Below are 18,323 nucleotides of genomic sequence, written 5' to 3'. Positions count from 1 at the left end.
TACAAGAAGAAGATTCTGAGATGATTCTCATGTGTAGTTAGTTAGGGCTGAGAACCACTGGCTTAAGACATAAAAACTATTCATTAAGAAAATATTTCTTAGCTGCTATAAAGACACATGCACACGTATGTTTATTGCGGCTCTATTCACAATAGCAAAGACTTGGAACCAACCCAAATGTCCAACAATGATAGACTGGATTAAGAAAATGTGGCACATATACACCATGGAGTACTATGCAGCCATAAAAAATGATGAGTTCATGTCCTTTGCAGGGACATGGATGAAATTGGAAATCATCATTCTCAGTAAACTATCGCAAGGACAGAAAACCAAATACCGCATGCTCTCACTCATAGATGGGAATTGAACAATGAGAACACATGGACACAGGAAGGGGAACATCACACTCTGGGGACTGTTGTGGGGTAGGGGGAGGGGGAAGGGATAGCATTAGGAGATATACCTAATGCTAAATGGCGAGTTAATGGGTGCAGCGCACCAGCATGGCACATGTATACATATGTAACTAACCTGCACATTGTGCACATGTACCCTAAAACTTAGTATAATAAAAAAAATAAAAATTAAAAAAAAGAAAAAGAAAATATTTCCTTCTTCAGGATGATCTGGTGATCTGAGTCTCATCCTTTGCTCCACCAGAGGTGTGAAAAGATATACTCTCTCAGTGCACAGGAGTTGGGTTTGGGCATACACCTCGAATCAGTATGAGCTAGAACACTTGATGTCAGTATACATAGACCCATAATATAATAGCCCATCTATGGCCAGTTAACTCAGTTGTTTGGAATGTAGTACTAATGAGGCCAGAATAGTGTATTCTATCCAATTAGAATAATTCTGCTGCATAGATTTTTCCCATAACTGTAACCCAACTGCCTCACAAAGAGACCTGAGACGGATTACAAAGGCACAAGACAATGGGTGAATCAGCATAGCCCCATCCATTCTGGGAAAATCGGTTCTAGGAACGTGCCACATTGACTAGCGCTACTAATTGCATTAGGATGCAGCATGAGACATCTGCCCATGATGGTTCGTGCTGATTTGGGGGAATGATATATTTTCATTTGAAGGTCAGGACCCACAAGAATGGGTGGTTTATTCCTTTGGAGTTAAAAAAGGAGGACAAAAGATAGGAAGGTTGTAAGCTTCTATGATATTCTCCTCTTTACAGTAGCAGATCATGCCTGGCACATCTGCCTGGGGTTAACTGGCCTGTATTTGGGGGAAGAATTGTTAAGGTAATTACAAACAAGTCCTCGAGACTTGTCTCTTCTCAACTCAGTGCCTGGGAGTGGGAATCCTCATGATGAGATGTATTATGGCTTAGGTCCAAGAAGTAGTATTTTCATTAGTGATACAATGTGCATGGTATTGCTTCTTTGTCTGAACATGTGGCTCTGGCACCATGCCTGGAGGTCAGGTCTCCATGGAGCTTCATATTTGATGCAGAGTGCACACAGGTTCCGTGCCTTCATTTGCAAAGATATGGAAAATTTTCTACTTGAGAACCGTCTTCTTTAAAGACAGTAAAGACAGATTCTTTAAATACAGTAGCTTGGGTTGCTGCATATCCTTTTCTTGCAAAGCCAGTATCCTCTAGATTTCCTTTTTGTATTTTTGTCTCTTTACTAATCTTCTTGAAAAAATGATTTAGTTTGAAAGATGAGATGGAACATGCATGTGCCACTATTTTATTGCCTGAATGAGGTCAAATTCCTGATCCTACTTGGAGTTAGTTGCAGGTTCTGTATAAAGCAGGGGATCAGGATTCCCACCATTCCTGTCATGGGTCTGATAAATGCAGCTGAAATTCTCCTTTGGATTCATGTTCTATTATCCCTATTTTACAGAGAGGGAAACTGAGGCATGCAAGGATTAAGTAATTTGCCCAAGATCGCAGAGTGAAATGAATATTTGAACTGCTGAGTGCTTAATCAATTCTGGTTTTAACAGATGTATTAGTCTATTGTTATGTTGCCCTAAAGAAATACCTGAGACTGGGTAATTTCATAAAGAAAAGTGGTTTAATTGGCCCATGGTCCTGCAGACTGTACAGGAGGCATGATGCTGACATCTGCTTAGCTTCTGGCGAGGCCTAAGGAAACTTACAATCATGGTGGAAGGTTAAGGGGGAGTAGGCACATCACATGGCCAGAGCAGCAAGAGAGAGAGAGATGGGGAGGAAGGACTACACACTTTTAAATAACCAGATGTGATAAGAACTCATTCACTATCGAGAGGACAGTACCAAGAGGGATGGTGCTAAACCATTCATGAGAAACCGCCACCATGATCAAATCACTTCCCACCAGGCCCTACCTCCAACATTGGGGATTATAATTCAACATGAGATTTGGGTGGGGACACAGGTCCAAACCACATCAACAGGGTAGCATAATTTTTGTGGGGTAGTGAACTTCCCACTTGTTAAATTATATATTGTACTGAATATCATAGATGAACACATTTAACCACATCATTTTTACCTGTTACATTGGTGCAACGAATTAACTCAAAGAGTGTTTGTTGGTTGACTGACTGTTGGATAAACTTCTTCCAGCAAATACTTGGATTGTATTCCCAACACAGCTTCCAAGTTTGCCTCCTATTCCTGTTTGTGACAATTTCAGCATTCACTCTCTATGAAGAAACCAGAAATGAACTGACCCTTTTGATTTTTAATCTCCCAACCCATGCTTCCAATAGCATTAAAAATTGCTTGAGTTTACATTAAAAAGGGGAGATAAACTTCTAGATAAAAGCAGTGTGAGTAGCTATTACACAGTCCATCTTCAAATGAGGGGCATGGGTGGGCACATGAACATACCTGAGTAAGTGCAGGGCAATGTTGGGGTTTAGTTTCCTTTTAAGTACTGTCTCCTCCTCTCTCTCACACATTCACCATCCCGCTTCCTACCTATTGTAGGCACTTGGGGTCTGTACTCTGACTGCTGGCTGTTTGGTGCCCATGTGGTAGCTGGATCTGCTATTGCCTGTTCTGTTTTCTTCTCCATCAAACTGTGAGCTCCTTGGAAGCAAGGGCTGCATCTAGGAGCCTAGCACAGTTATTATCTGACAGGTAGAGGTCTGAGAGGAATCTGCTCTTTTGTTTGCTAGACAGAAATTGTGTTTCCTTTTCCAAACACTACCAGTTGAAGTAATTTCAGAAGGCTCCTAAGGAATGGTGGGAACAGTGGAGATTTCTAGTGGGATGGCAAGAGGGTGGGGGAGATGTGTTTGGGTAGCTTCTAGATCATACAGTGGTTCAAGAAGAGTGGTACTTTAGTGCTGGGGGTGAGATCCACTTTACTAGGACATTCAGTTACTTTAGTGTCGACTTTTCTCTGGATTTCACCCTGCTAAGGCTTTTCCCCTCTAGTTCTCCCAACCTCTGGGTGATCATAAGCTGTTTTTCCATCTCTTTCATCTGGCAGGTATTCTGCATTTGCTTTTATAAAGCCATTGCTCCAGCAGTCTGCTGTAACCAGATTAAACAGTGGTGCTCTAATGATAGGAGCTGAGACAGGGATTTGCTTACAAACTTCATGTTTCACATGAAAGACTTTGGCACCCCCTGTGGACTGCCCTTCACCGTGTTTTAGGCATAATATTTGTTTGCCTTTATATCTGTGATAAAACAAAGGCCTTCCTGCATAACCAGTGCTGAGCAAATGTCTTGAAACAAAGGGAAGTGCAGAGTTTAAATCCACAGTGGGGGATTACCTTGCCTGCATTTCCATATCTTTGGAATAAATATTTTAACATGTTAATTATCTACTACTAATAAAAATACCTTTGAACTTCCAGTCAATTTGATGGGCATAGAATTGTCTCTACTGGGGAATGGGAAGCAATTAGTTTCTGTAAGGATTGTAGGTCACGTTGTCTCTTCTCAGTAAGTGGTTGCATGGTCAGTAGCCAGTCATATTCTAGGGAATGTTTGTGCCAAGGCCGCCCTGGTCTGCAGCAGGGAGCTGCTGCCTCCACGGAGTCCCTAGGGCCTGAAGGAGGCAGAGGCTGCTGCTGCACTGTGGCCTTGGGTTCCAATTCACTCACTGCTTCTTGACCCAGAAGAAAAATTCCTTCTAAGTAGGACAGTTTGAAATCTACTTATGAATCATCTATGTAACCTTTTAAATTTTTTCTTCTCATTGCAGACTGAAAACTATTCTTTTGACTCCAACTACGTGAATAGCCGAGCCCATTTAATCAAGAGGTATGTTAGTTTGCTTGCTTATTGCTACAACTAAGCTTGATTTAACATTAAAAAGCAAAACAGATTAAAATTTTTAAACCGTATTTTTTTGGGGGATTTTCAAATGAATGTCTAACCTACTTATTGTAGAAAGTTTGGAAAATTGAGAAAAGCATAAAAAAGTAAATAAACATCACTGGTAATTTCATCGACCAAAGGTAATCGCTGTTGACATTTTACATTTCTTGGTATGAAAATGTACCTATAAACACTCAAAATTAAAAGTAAAATTGGAATTATATTAAAATATAGTTTTATCTAGTGACAGAAATCTGATATTACAATATTCACTATTTCTAATATCTCTAATATCATTTCTAATTTTTAATATTATTTCTAATATTTCTAATGTGATATTAGAAATATACAATAGAAAACTTTCACAATCATGTTGATACCAAAATTCTTGTTGCTCTTCACTTTAAATAAAGGAAAGCCTTAAAAATGTTTTTCATGTAGAACTTCCCATGAGTTTTGAGATTGATGCTATTTCAACAACTTTGAAATCATTTTAAGGATATTTTAATGACAGAGAAGCTAATCCTTTCCTTTCTAGATGAGAGAGAAAAAGAAATTTGCCTGATTCTTCTTAAAATATTTAGAAGTGTTTCAGAGGAAACATTCAAAGTTGAGATTTATGTGATTGGTTGATCATAATGTGGTATCCAAGGAACCATAATGGATGTGAGTAAAGAGCTGAATACTGCCAAGAAAGATCCCGTCTGGTGCAGTGGGCTGCACCCAATGGGAGAAGGACAAGGGGTTTGGGAAGCTGTCTAAAAGGTGGAAACTGAGCAAAGAAGAGAACTTCTTGCACAGAAAGACCAGTCCTGACCTTTCAAATGATGCCTGTATTGCTGTTTCATGTAAATATCACTTAAATGGTCCAGTGGTTATTCTGCAGCTAAAATTGAACTCTGAGTATATTTGTAAAAATAATAGAAATGAAACAGAAACAGAGGGGCCAGCAGGGTATGTTAGAGCTGTAGCAGAGAAGACTTGCAAATTGTATTATTTTACTGGCTCTAATCCCATAAGTTTACATCACCAGAAGAGTAGAATTCAAGGAATAAACAAGCTTCAAGTAACTTGCATTCATGTCTAATTTATTTCATGAGGCTTCAGTAACCCCTAAAACATGCTAAGTTTATCTGTATTGGTCTGGAATTGCTTGTGACCTTAAGTGATGATCATTAGTTGTCTGAAAATGGGTAGCCCTTGTATTATCAGTGAAAGCACAGTTGAGAATTTTTTTTGAGGGGTTGGGAAGAATCCATTTAGAATATTTTCCTGGGTCACAGAATAAAAGCAAAAGGTGAGGAATTCAAAGTTATCTGACTAATTTGTTTTAGAAGGAAAAAAATAACCCTCTTATGTGCACTGATTAGAGTGCCTTTGTAGCAGAAACCTGCTTTGTTTCTGCTTCTGGATTGTTATTTTCAAAGCTCCATTTTAAAACTTTGATAAAAACAGTGACTTGCCTTACCCTCACAGGTCCCTTGGGCTAACTCAGGGTACCTGGGAATTCTATAGCCAGGTTAAACAGATAACATGATGCTGGGCACAGTGGCTCATGCCTGTAATCCCGATGCTTTGAGAAGCTGATGGTGAAGAATTGCTTGAGGCCAGGAGTTGGAGACCAGCCTGGACAAAATAGTGCAACCCCCCACTCCCACCCCCCACCATCTCTACCAAAAAGAAAAATAAATAAATAAAATAAAAAACCTGATAATATGAGTCTGATTGTCACAGCCTGGAAGAAAGCTAAGACTCCCAGGGACCCTTGCATCTTACGTCAGTCCTGACTATCCAATTTACAAGGTAGACTGATAGATAAAAACTTATGTTTAAACATTTATCTTTGGGGATACATGTATTTCCACAGCAGCGTTGAGATTTACTGGGAACCTCTGATTTTGGTTAATTACTTTATATGTTTTTTGTTTATAGACACATACACACAAAAGGCACAACCTAGACTTAATGGGCTCTTGGTGAAAAAGTCTCCTGATTTTGCATGAAATCAAAGATAGCTTTTTTTTTTTTTTTTTTTTTTTTTTTTTATAAAACCAGGGACCACCTTGATGAAGAGGAAACATCTGAAAACTCAGGGACACATGCATTTTTGCCAGGGTTCTGTTTACAGAGCCGTGAGAGCTTTGGGAAACTCTGAAGGCCTTGAATTTGTGTGGTCAATTGAGTTTAGACGGAGCATAATACCTAGAAAGATACAGGGAATCTTGTGTGCTATGCTGTTTGGGGACCAACTGTGTTAAATGTAAAATGTGTGGAAAATGTTGAGAGTAGTGGCTAATACCAGGTGATAAAGTCATGCAAAGCCTGTTCAAATAGCTCACAACAATGTTTGAAAGGGGTTTTGCTGTATGTGGTTTCTTGAAGATCCATTTACATGCATGGTAAACGCTCTTGGCCAGGAAATTCTGAATCTGATGATCAGTTTTAATTTTACTATCAAGTCCTTGTTTCTCTGAATGCCAGTACAATTTCAGGTTAACTTTGAGAACTTCTTTTTCTTTCTTTCTTTCTTTCTTTTTTTTTTTTTTGAGACAGAGTCTTGCTCTGTCGCCTAGGCTGGAGTGCAGTGGCATGATCTCGGCTCACTGCAACCTCCACCTCCCGGGTTCAAGTGATTTTCCTGCCTCAGCCTCCTGAGTAGCTGGGATTACAGGCATGCGCCACCGTGCCTGGCTATTTTTTTTTTTATTTTTAGTAGAGATGGGGTTTCGCCATGTTAGCCAGGCTGGTCTCGAACTCCTGACCTCAAATGATCCACCCACCTCGGCCTCCCAAAGTGCTGAGATTACAGGTGTGAGCCACCGTGCCTGGCTATGAACTTGTTTTTCTATCCATGTTCTCTTCTTCTATTCACTTTCTACTTATCCAAGGATGTTTTTTGGACCCTTCTTTTCGGCATTCTCTAGCAGTTGTTAGCAATCTTAGCCAGACTGTTTACATACAGGCATCTTTTCCTCTTTTACGTCTATCTGCCTTGAGTAGTTGAACAGCAGCTACCACTGTCCACCTCTGGTTCTTTCCTTCATCAGTCAGGGTTCCTACATGAAATAGTTGGCACGCCTACATTGGAATGGCTTGAGGAAAGTTTATTTACAAAGAGGACCATTTACAAAGGCTTGGGCACGGTTAGTGAACCTCAAGGGATACTGCAGTATTATGGCACTGGAGGAGCTAAAAATACTTCAGACAGGACCAGGGAAGAGAGCATGTAGGGAACATTGACTTGAGAGTAACAGTGACTTCTGGTTGGCCAAGGGATCCAGTCATCATGAAGTGACCCTGGAGGAAGGGAGCAGAGACAATCAATATCCTGATATCACTGTCCTCCTCTGCTCTGATCTCCTGCTGGTGTCTTCCTTTGGCTAAACCCAACAGAAAGCCAGAGGGCAAGGGGGTTCTCATAGGCACAAATCAAGGTTGAGAAGGATCTCAACCGTGGGAAAAGGGAGTGATATGGCAGGCTCCCCATAATTGTATGCACCAAGGAATCTAGCATTATATTTCTGTAGTTTTTTTTTTTCCAGAATGTCACTTGCAACCTGCAGGTGTACCCAAGGAGGCTTATGTGAGGGCCCCAAATTAACAAATCATGGCAGTGCAGAGTTTCTTCTGAATGGACTTCTTTCCTGCTCTGTTTCTTGCCGTCTTCTCAGAGCAAGGAAAGCCAGCAGTGGTACTTTGCCGCTGCTGCAGCACTCTTTCCTCATGCCTGTTTTGTGGGCTACTGTCTGATATCCACTCCTACAGTGCTTTGGGAACAATATCAAGCAGGGCATAAGGCTGTGGCCCAAAGAAAATGAAATAGGAAATGAACAAAGCACTGACTCAGTGTGGAAAGGATTAGGAGCTTTGGCTCCCTAAATCATGCACAATGCTTTCTTTTTCCACCCAAATTGTCCTGGGGTTTTTCCAGCACCTCGTATGGTGCCTTGTATATAATAAATGCTTGGTACATGTTTATTGAATGAATGCATGAGAGAAATGGAAGAAAACCTTAGCATTTTTCTATTAAAGACTAGCACTAGATTTCTCTTTAAGCCAGTGATTTCTGGATTTTAATGTGCATTGGAAACACTTGGAAGGCTTGTTAAATGCAGGTATGCTAGCTCCATCCCTAGAGAACCTCCAGTTGTAACAGGTTCCCAAGGTGATTGTGATACAGGTGGTCCAGAAACCACTCTAGGATTTTCCTTGTATTACTTAAATACAGTTATAATAATCTTCATTCTCACTCCTTGCTCATTCTTAGCCTCAGATATCATTCATTCCCTGGGTATGTGGTATCACCTACTAGTAAGATATAACCTGTTTCCATTCTGAGTCTTATGTCTTTTGGAAAAGAGTTCTAATATTTCAGATGGTAAATATGGGTCAGAATTTGTGTGATGTTCATTCGTCATGCATCTGCTGAGTAATTCTTCTGTGCAGAACCCTGTTCTAGGTGTTTTCAAACATATCTGTCTTTCTGTTGGCCACCAGAGCAGTAATAGAAACATGGACATTTACAATATCATTGGAAACAGGAACCCCTAATTTATTGTCCCACAAAAGTTGTTTTACAAGTCCTTCATCTCCCAAGAGGCATGCAGGTAATAAAACAAGTGAAATCAGCATTTTTTATGCCTGGCATAAATTGTTATTTGTTTTGGGTGAGTAGCCATTTACCAGGCTATTTTACAATTTGTGGCATCTTGCTCACTGCGTCTTAAACTGCCTTACACAAATCCATTCATTAAACCACTAAATGCTCTTTTAAGATCAGTGTAAGTGGTGCTTAGTTTGTCAGATGGGCAAACTAATCTTTAAATGAGTTAACTATTCCAAGGTTTGGGGGAGTTGTTATACCTTGCTTTTTATTCTGAGACTACACAACTTCTTGTGCTCACACTACCAGTCCCTTACATCCTAGTAGCTAATCCTTCACTGTTTTATTATTTCCACCATTTCTATTTCAAAAGCAAAATCTCTGAGGTTGTTTGTAACACTCAGATGCCTATGAAAAAGATGATCAAATTTTTAAAAGGCAGATCCAAAACCAATTAGGAGAAGTAAGGTAGACCTCCCTGGCATCCAGGGAGGTAACTGAGTGCAATTAAACATTACATTTATGTTGAAGTTTTTAAGAAGTCAAGACAAAGCGGTAAGTACATCAAGTGATATAGTTTTAATTATTCATTAAAGGAAGGATGGCCATTTGACAGGAGAACTATTATTTTCTGTTCTTTAATGTTAGAAGAAATTAACATAATAGTGTGTGACTATTGTTTACAGAAGATATAGAAGTATTCTTTAAATATAAATTTTCTATACCAATCCTATAAAAACTATGGACATAATATTTAATTGTAACTCAGTGGAAACATTACTACACAGAATAATGATGGTATTAAACAATAACCATTTATGGAGCATCTATGTGTATCTAGTACTTCATGTACAGAGTCTCTTTGAGTCTTCTAAACGGCCTTGTGAAGGGGGTTTTAGCAAACACATTTTACAGATAAAGAAACTGAGATTCAAAGACATTAGTTATCAGGCCCAGGGTCACACAGATGAAGTGGCAGATTATAGATTATTACTTGTCCTAATGATTCCAAGTTCAGTGCTCTTTACTACAGTCTGCTATAGAAATAAAGAACCTAGAGCAGTTGTTCTCAACTGTGGGGTGATTTGGCAATGTCTCTTTGGAGACACTTTTGGTTTTTTCCTTTAAGTGGGGGTCACTACTGGCATCCAGTAGATAAAGGGCAGGGATGTTGCTAAACACCTTATAATGCACAGGACGGCCACAACAAAGGATTATGTAGCCCCAAATGTCAGTATTGCCAAGGTTGTGAAGCCCTGCTCCAAGGGCTGGTTAATTACGTTGCCCCCATACTAGATCCCTCACCATCATATGTTTCAAGCAAGTTTCAACAGCTGCTGAATTCAGAGTTGAATTCTCTGGATTAAAGTGACAATTTTGTGTTGTGGATTAAGGAAATTTTCAGATACCAGAAAATATGCAGGTTGGAAAGTTAAATATTTGTTATAAAAATGGACCTGAATGTCATCCAGGCAGGTCATTTCCTTTCTCCAGAGGTACCTGGGTGCTTGCAGGCAGGCACCCACCTCACGAAACAGAGAATAATTTCTAAAAAACAAACTTTACATCTATTTAAACTGTGGGATTATAATAGTATTTACAGAAAACTCCGTAATATGTGCCATAAAGCTAGAAATGGTGAAACACTGTAAATCATGTGTTTCCAATTGGCCATCATGACCATAAAAGAACTGTAAGATAATTTGTTTGTTTGTTTGTTTTTTAAAGAATGGCATCCTGGTGGGTCCATAAGGCTGAGTTAGCTGTGTGACATAAATTGAAGGAGCTGAGTGAGCTGGCCTATTGAGTAATTTTAATTTTAGTGCAGTTGATGCTCAGTTATTCTTTCTGAAAATAATTAGCTAACAGGTCAATGCTTCACTCTCTCCTGCTCTTCATTTTCTTATAATTATGGCTTTCCAGTTACTGCCCTCCTGATCTTTCCTTTTTATATTCAGGTCAGCAAGCATTCTACATCTAGGTTGGTCATATGTTAAAAATCTGCTGTGATTCTTGACTAAGTGTGGAGGGTGACAATGTATCCATTGTGTCCATGGCATAGCTCTTCATTATATGTGCTGAATCTTCTTATCAGTCTCAGAGAGCCAGGCCTGTGAATGTCCAAGGTTGAGCAGATCAAGTGAGTTTGCAGTGTCATTTCCACAGGGCTCTTTTCTCAGAGGCATAGTAGGTCTATTAGGGTTTGTGTTAATTCACAAACATACCATTCTTCCTTGTTGAGGCAACAACACGTTTTCTTGAGTGTGCCTTTGCTGCTTCCTCACCGACTAGGGAATGGATTCACCATCTACTAGGTATTTCAGATGCATAATTTATGGTTCATGGTGTAGCACAGCTGGGGATTCAGGACATACAAAGTATTAGAAATAGTAGGTGGGTGCCCTATAGCTGTACCTTATGCATTATTCTCTATTTCATGAGAAATGGTGTGAAGTTCTTGGATTGCATGCTTAGTGCATTGTATGGTAGATTGATTTAACAAATGCAAGAATCATTTTACCCATGAACACTTGAGCTGAAAGTTTTCATGTTCTTAGTATAACTATACTCAGAGTTGTGTTAGTGCTCACTCTCTGGTTCTCACTTTTGTCTTGCCTTCTATATTAGTTAGGGTTCTGCAGAGAAACAGAACCAATAGGCATATCTAAATCTATAAATATGTAGAAAGAGTTTTATTGTAAGGTATGGGCTTATGTGATTATGGGGGCTGAGGAATCTCATAATCTGCCATCTGCAAGGTGGAGAACCAGGGAAGATGGAAGTACAGTTTGAAGGCCTGAGAACCAGAGAGCCAATAGTGTAGATTCAAGTCTGGGTCTGAAGTCTTGAGAACCAGGAGCACTGAAGGTGGGAGATGATTAATGTCCCAGCTCAAGCAGTAAGGCAGAGAGCAAACTCAACTTCTTTCTTAATTTTTGTTTTATTCAGTCCTTCAATGGATTGGATGGTGCCCACCCACATTGGGGAGAGTTATCTGTTTTACTGAGTCTGCCAATTCAAATGCTAATTTCTTCTGGAAACACCTTCATAGATACACCCAGAAATAATGTTTAACCAGCTATCTGGGCATTCCACGGTGCAGTCAAGTTGACTCACAAAATTAAACATCACACCTTCCACACTCAGCTACTGACTCTCCTCTTTTTCTTTGAATATGTTTATCTATTATTCTCAGATAAAACTGACCTGGGTTCTCTGATCCTGATAATCCTTCCTATTTTAGTTGCACTACTTCAATTTCTGCTACCTTTGCTTTTTACAGTTGGTTAGTAGACATCTTTTAAGAGTCAATATACATAGTGGTTAAATTTCTAGGCAGGCTCTGGAGCTAGACTACCTGTTTTCAGTCTTAGATCTGCTATATTTTTTACCAGCTGTGTGACCTTGGGCGAGTTATCTCGCTTCCATGTACCTCTGTTTTTTTTCACCTGCAAATGAGAATATTAGTAGCACCTTTCTCTTATAGAGTTGTGATGATTTCAACAGTTAATTAATGTCAAACACTTAAAACAGTGCCTCTTGAATAGTAATTGCTCAGTAAACACTGGCTATTATTATTTTACTTTGATTTTATAAGAAGAGAAAAAAGCCTTCTGAAATGATGACATTCTTTAGAGGCAGTTTTAGAATTGTAGCTTTTTCCACCTTGACTGTAGTGATGCGTTGAAGATAAGTGAACGAAAATATTAGCTGTATCAGCATCCAATAGTGGGAACATCTGTGCATATTAAGTTTTATTATCTTTAAACACAAATTTCTCTTCCTCTTATTCCTACCCTATTGGGCAGTCTAGCCACTGTTTGCCTCATTACAGAGCCGACATCATCCTGGCTCAGAAAGATTTTTAAAATCAGATCTGTCACGGTTGTAAATTATCATTCTTTCTTCAACCCAGCAGCTCCACCTTCAAGGACTTAGAGGGCAACAGCCTGAAGGATAGTGGACATGAGGAGAGTGACCAAACTGACAGTGAGCATGATGTCCAGCGGAGCCTGTATTGTGATACTGCTGTCAACGATGTGCTGAACACCAGTGTGACCTCCATGGGATCTCAGATGCCTGATCATGGTAAGGACTGGTTGGATGTAAGTTGCAACAATCGACTCCAAAGAACCCAAAATGTTTGTAGGCACACTATACTACTTTGCTTAATGAGTGTATTATCAAGGTGTCTACAGAGCTCACACCTCAGCAGCATCTACAGGTTTTTGAGATGTCCTGACACCTAGCCAGATTCTTCTTTGCCCTCCCTAAGTGGATCCCCTAGGTCTGTACAATGTTCAGGCACTTTAGAAGCTGACTACATGTACATATTGCGTACGTTTTCTTCAATAAAACTGCACTGAGCTCATAGGAGATGAACAGATGCCTTCTCTCCAGGAATAAATGCCTCTTTTTGCTTTAGTACATGAATTCAGCTGATCAATTCAATTGCATAGAACACAGCACTAATGAGACCAAAGGGGTGGGTTTTATTTCCCTATCAGACTGGTTAGGTTTACCCAGAGTGAGACTCTGTTCTCTGACTACAGATTGTGTACTATTTACTGAGGATAGAAAGTACCAGACTTCCCATTTTGTCTATGGGGCTGCTATGCCGAATCCCTCCCTCTAGCTTCCACACAAAACCATGCCATTAGTCATAGGGGAGACCAGGGTAAGAGAACGTGGCTGAGTCAATGTAAAATATTCTGTTAATGTGAAAGGCACCTCAAAGCACATGTCAGGAGTGGCATCCTCACGTATGAAGAAGAGTCTATTTCTGTGAACTCAGAACTCAGCCACACATGCTTTATCGAGAGGCACTATTTAAAACTTTGCTAGGCAGAAGCCAGGGTATAAAAACATTAGCAGAGTTCAGCTAAGGCAGAATGTTTAGATGGACTTGGGCACAAATGTCATTTTCAATATTTTACTGATGCAAACATGCTATGCAAACAGCCTGTCTTTTTCAATTAAGAAATATGAATTCAACTTGGTGGTTAGGCTCAGTGAAGCTTCAGAATGCTTGGCTATGTCTTGAGAAAAGCTAGACTCAAACTCAGCTGGAAGCCCTACTGCTGAAAGACTTAAAAATGAGAAAACAAAATATGGTGATTATGTGCTGGTCTTCAGCTGTTTCATTTCACTGTAAACATCATTAAATGCTTTTGTTTTGGTTTTTGGAAATAAATCCAAAGGAAAAAATGCACTATCCACAAAACAAAATGTTTTTCATGGAAAAAAATTAGTCACTGTAGATTCTATTAAATTGTCTTAATCCATCCCCTCCCCAGCAGACCCAAGTGTCAAAGTCTATTATATAGAGAGGTCACCATGAATTGTGCACTGCTGTCTTCCCTAATTGGTGAGTGGTGACATCTGCAGAGATAACACACTTTCTGGGAAACCTTACTATGACTAAAGATGAAAAAAATTAAACAGTTATATAACTGAAACGGAGACAATTTAATACTCAGAGGATTAGCAGTATGTCACAGGATGCAAACTGATATATATCATTTACTAGTTGTGTGTTTCAAAGAAATGCTTTTTCATTTATATCAAGAAAGGGTTTTAGTTAGATGCTCTCTAAAATGAAATGACTCCAGGAAAGGAAATAGTCATAATTGATTCTCACTTTATGCCTGGCTAGAACAACATCTGTTTTATTTTTTTGTCACATTTCTCTAGGAAAACAGGGAACTGCAGCTAGTTCTTTCTGAGAGAGTGTTTCTTACAAATTGGATGTATTACATATATATGTGTGTGTGTGTGTGTCTGTGTGTGTACTGTGTAGATTGGATAATAAGAAGAGTATTCTTTTTTGTGAATACATACCTAAATTTTATTTCAGCTTAGTCATTTGGGTTGAAGGTAGAGACCACCAGTCTCCATATAGGTAGAGTGATCACATAACCCAATTTGCCTTGTGTACCTCACTTTACATCTGTGTCCTTGGCATAATCAATAATGAGAATATTCTAAAGGAAATGTGTGGCAATACTCCAAGATTCTCCTACATATAAGATGATGATTTTACACACACACACATGCATACACACACATACACACTTTTTGCTGGGCCATTTTGGCAACACTTTCACATTTTGTTTCTTACTATTTGATTTGCATGTGTGTATCTTCATTTTTTTCTATTATTCCGGCAGTGGTTAAACCTTGAGCCAACCCTTGAGTGAGTTCTTTTCAACTTGTGTGATTGCCTAAAGTTTAGGTACAAAAAGAATTTGGGCCTTGTTTACACCTCAGTCTCTCCCTTGTGATATCCCACTACTTCTGAAGCTTTCTGTAATAATACTTGTGTGTCCCATATCAACTTCAGGCTTGCCACACAGATTCCATCACCAATTTACTTGGACTGATGACTGCAACCTCAAAAAAGAGCAACAATTCCAACAATTAACATTTCATAGCATTTTACTATCTCAAGTCTGCATTTGCATAATAAGTATATCACATTTTATCTTAAGGTACAGTGGTTGAAAGGCAGTCACTGGGTGATCCACCATGCATGCCTGATCTTATAGCCATTTTAGTTAGATTGTCCCAGGGTAACATGGTATTGTTGCTTCAAAGGATTACCAATTTAGAAAGGTGAGAAGGGAAAATAGAATCTGCATTGGACTGAGACCTGTACTGAAAATCTCAAGAATTCCTTGAGGAGAAAAAAACTAGTCCCCAATCCCCTTGGTTCACTGACACTGTGATAGGAATCTTAAACCCAAGTGTTCTGAAATTCTTGGAGTTCCAGAGCAACTATTCTTGAGGTTTGTGTAGGTGTCACTGGAGCAGAGTGAAGAATGTAGTGAATTTGTCAGGTTAACTCTGGTCCTGGTATTTCTTTTAGTTCTGCCAGAACCACTCCAAAGTTGGGCCAAATGTATCCAACAAGAGCGTACCTTACACCTTTGTTTTGGGGAGTTTGGCTCAGCTTGTATTTCATGTCTGTAGCTCTCTCTGTGACTTTTCTAATTTGGATATTAGTATTGCATCTTTCCTTGCACATATGTGGACACATGATTGAAGGGGAATCTCAGAATTTTCAAAATAAAGATAATTTTGTGCATCTGTTAATTTTTCCTTTGAGCAGGAATGAGTTGTTCAAGGAGCTGATATTGTGTTGCCTTTGTTTGGGGTAAAGGTATAAACTATATTTGCTCCTCTTTTTAAGAGACATCTGGGCCCTGTGCTTTTCCACACTGCCAAAAGTTTCTATGGGATTTGTCCTTAAGATTTTATTGTAGCAGAAGAATGATCGGTGTGAATGACAAGGGTGCTTTGTGACTCTGAGTAAGGGCCCAAATTCCTTAATTTTCAGTAACCCTTCTCTGAGAACATTCCTAGAGGTGGGAACCCAGAATCACTATATTTAATGAAGGAAGGAGAATATTATATTCAGTAAAGGAAGGAGAATATCTAGAAGACTTCTTTTTTTTTTTTTTTTTTTTTTTTGGAGATAGAGTCTCACTCTGTCACCCAGGCTGGAGTACACTGGTGCGATCTCTGCTCACTGCAACTTCTGCCTCCTGGGTTCAAGTGATTCTCCTGCCTCAGCTTCCCAAGTAGCTGGGACTACAGATGCGCACTACCACTCCTGGCTAATTTTTGTATTTTTAATAGAGACGGGGTTTCACCATGTTGGGCAGGCTGGTCTCGAACTCCTGACCTAAAGTGATCCACCTGCCTTGGCCTCCCAAAGTGCTGGGATTACAGGCGTGAGCCACCGCGCCTGGCCTAGAAGACTTTTGAACTCAAAGGGCAAAAGTCAGGTATTTAGTCACTAGGAAGTTTGGATTATGTGTTTCTTTTTCAATTTTTAAAAATGTCTAAATTTATTTTTTATTTTGTTTATAATTGACACATCATAATTTTACATGTTTGTGGGGTACAGTGTGATGCTGTACATATACATATACATGTATATGTATACATGTACATATACATATACATGTATATGTTATATAATAATTAAATTGGGGTGGTTAGTATATCCAGCAACCTCAAACATTTATCATTTCTTTGCGGTAATAGCTTTTAAGATCCTCTTTTTTAGCTATCTTGAAATATACAATGCATTGTTATAAGCTATAGTCACCCTACTATGTATAGACACCAGAAGGATTGTGTTTGATTGTCCAACCAGACACATTCGTGAGCTCAGTGAGGGTGGAAATGAGAGAGAATGACAGGAATCTCTGCTTTCTGGATTACTGTCAATCTTGGTATTTCTCTTGACATGCCTAAGACCAGGTCAGTTGGTTGATGAACTGGCTAAGCTGAATTTCCTGGTTGCCAGCTGACTGAATTACAAATTCGTTTGTTATCCAGTGCCCATGAATTAATACGTTTCAGTTTGTCCTTAGTATTCAGCTCTTGTTATGGCTCCCCAGAAAAGAAGATGATAGAGAATTCTGTATTCTGTGCTTTCTACTGGTGTATTGTAGAATGGCAATTTTGGAATGCTGTCTCTTAATAGCTCTGAGTGGCTTGAGACCAAGTGAGTGTTGTCATTGGCAGGTTTTACCACTTGATTTGGTTCTTGAGGCAATTTGGTGCTGAGCTTGGGAGTCAACACTCAAATTTTTTAACTGATACCTTCTGTCCCTGAGGGAATTATTTGGCTTGAGGGAGTCTGAGTTACCTGGTAAAATTACCACCCTCTGGTGGGGATAAGAATTTTGCCTTTATGCGGTTCCTGCAGAGACTCTCTAAAAAGAGTGATTGACAAGTAGAGTGGTGAGAGGTGCCAGAGGCTCATGGGTTTGTTGCATGATTAGGGGTATCATGGGGTTTGAATTTCTTCCTGTCTGGGTTATCTTTGAGCTGAGTAGTGGGGGCTGGGGTCTGGCTCCTCCTTGCTTCTTTGCATAACAATTTTTGATGATGTGGATATCCCATTATTCTTACTTAAGTATGTAATCCTGATATGAGATTGGGGTTTATAGGGATCATGCCCTAGAAGTGTACACTAGTCCCAAGCTCAGCTACTTTGTTTCAAATTACACTCAGTCCCTCTTTCCTTATGATTTTAATTATTGATTATGAATTCATCAGATGAAAAGATGACTCTAATTGCTCTAATATGCACCCAATTTGGAGTTCACTACAACACTGAATTAGTTTCCCTCCATGCTAACTGATACCAAATGGAAGCAACTTACAGAATTTTTTTGTAAGATTTAGCTGCTTTTCATATCCAAATGCATCCAAATGTAATATAATGATTGCTTTATTTCTGGAAGTATAGATTCTTCTGTTTTAGTAGACTTGTTTATTTACTAGTTTCATCACCTGAATAGCATTTAACATGTTTGCTGTGTATAACATGGATTTGAAGAACTTTATCTGTGCCTAATGCAATTGCTGTTACAGATTTGCCATGAAAATGTTCTGTAGGCT

General features: G+C 39.3%; 1 protein-coding gene across 4 annotated transcripts in view; it reads left to right on the top strand.

Moving 5' to 3' along the window:
• The window catches only part of PCDH19 (protocadherin 19), a 125,519-nt gene that overhangs the window by 55,647 nt on the left and 51,549 nt on the right, over window positions 1-18,323 (top strand). For 2 of the 4 annotated variants that reach the window (XM_054472796.2, XM_063660916.1), the window contains 2 exons: window positions 4,185-4,243; window positions 12,823-12,992. In XM_054472796.2, the coding sequence (XP_054328771.1) occupies window positions 4,185-4,243; window positions 12,823-12,992 (229 nt within the window). Of the gene's footprint in view, window positions 1-4,184; window positions 4,244-12,819; window positions 12,993-18,323 lie in introns of all 4 variants that reach the window. The other 2 variants (XM_054472795.2, XM_054472797.2) reach the window with 1 other exon arrangement.

The sequence above is a fragment of the Pongo pygmaeus genome, chromosome X, assembly GCF_028885625.2.
Source record: "Pongo pygmaeus isolate AG05252 chromosome X, NHGRI_mPonPyg2-v2.0_pri, whole genome shotgun sequence".
Lineage (NCBI taxonomy): Eukaryota > Metazoa > Chordata > Mammalia > Primates > Hominidae > Pongo > Pongo pygmaeus.
This window is presented reverse-complemented; position numbering and strand designations above follow the sequence as displayed.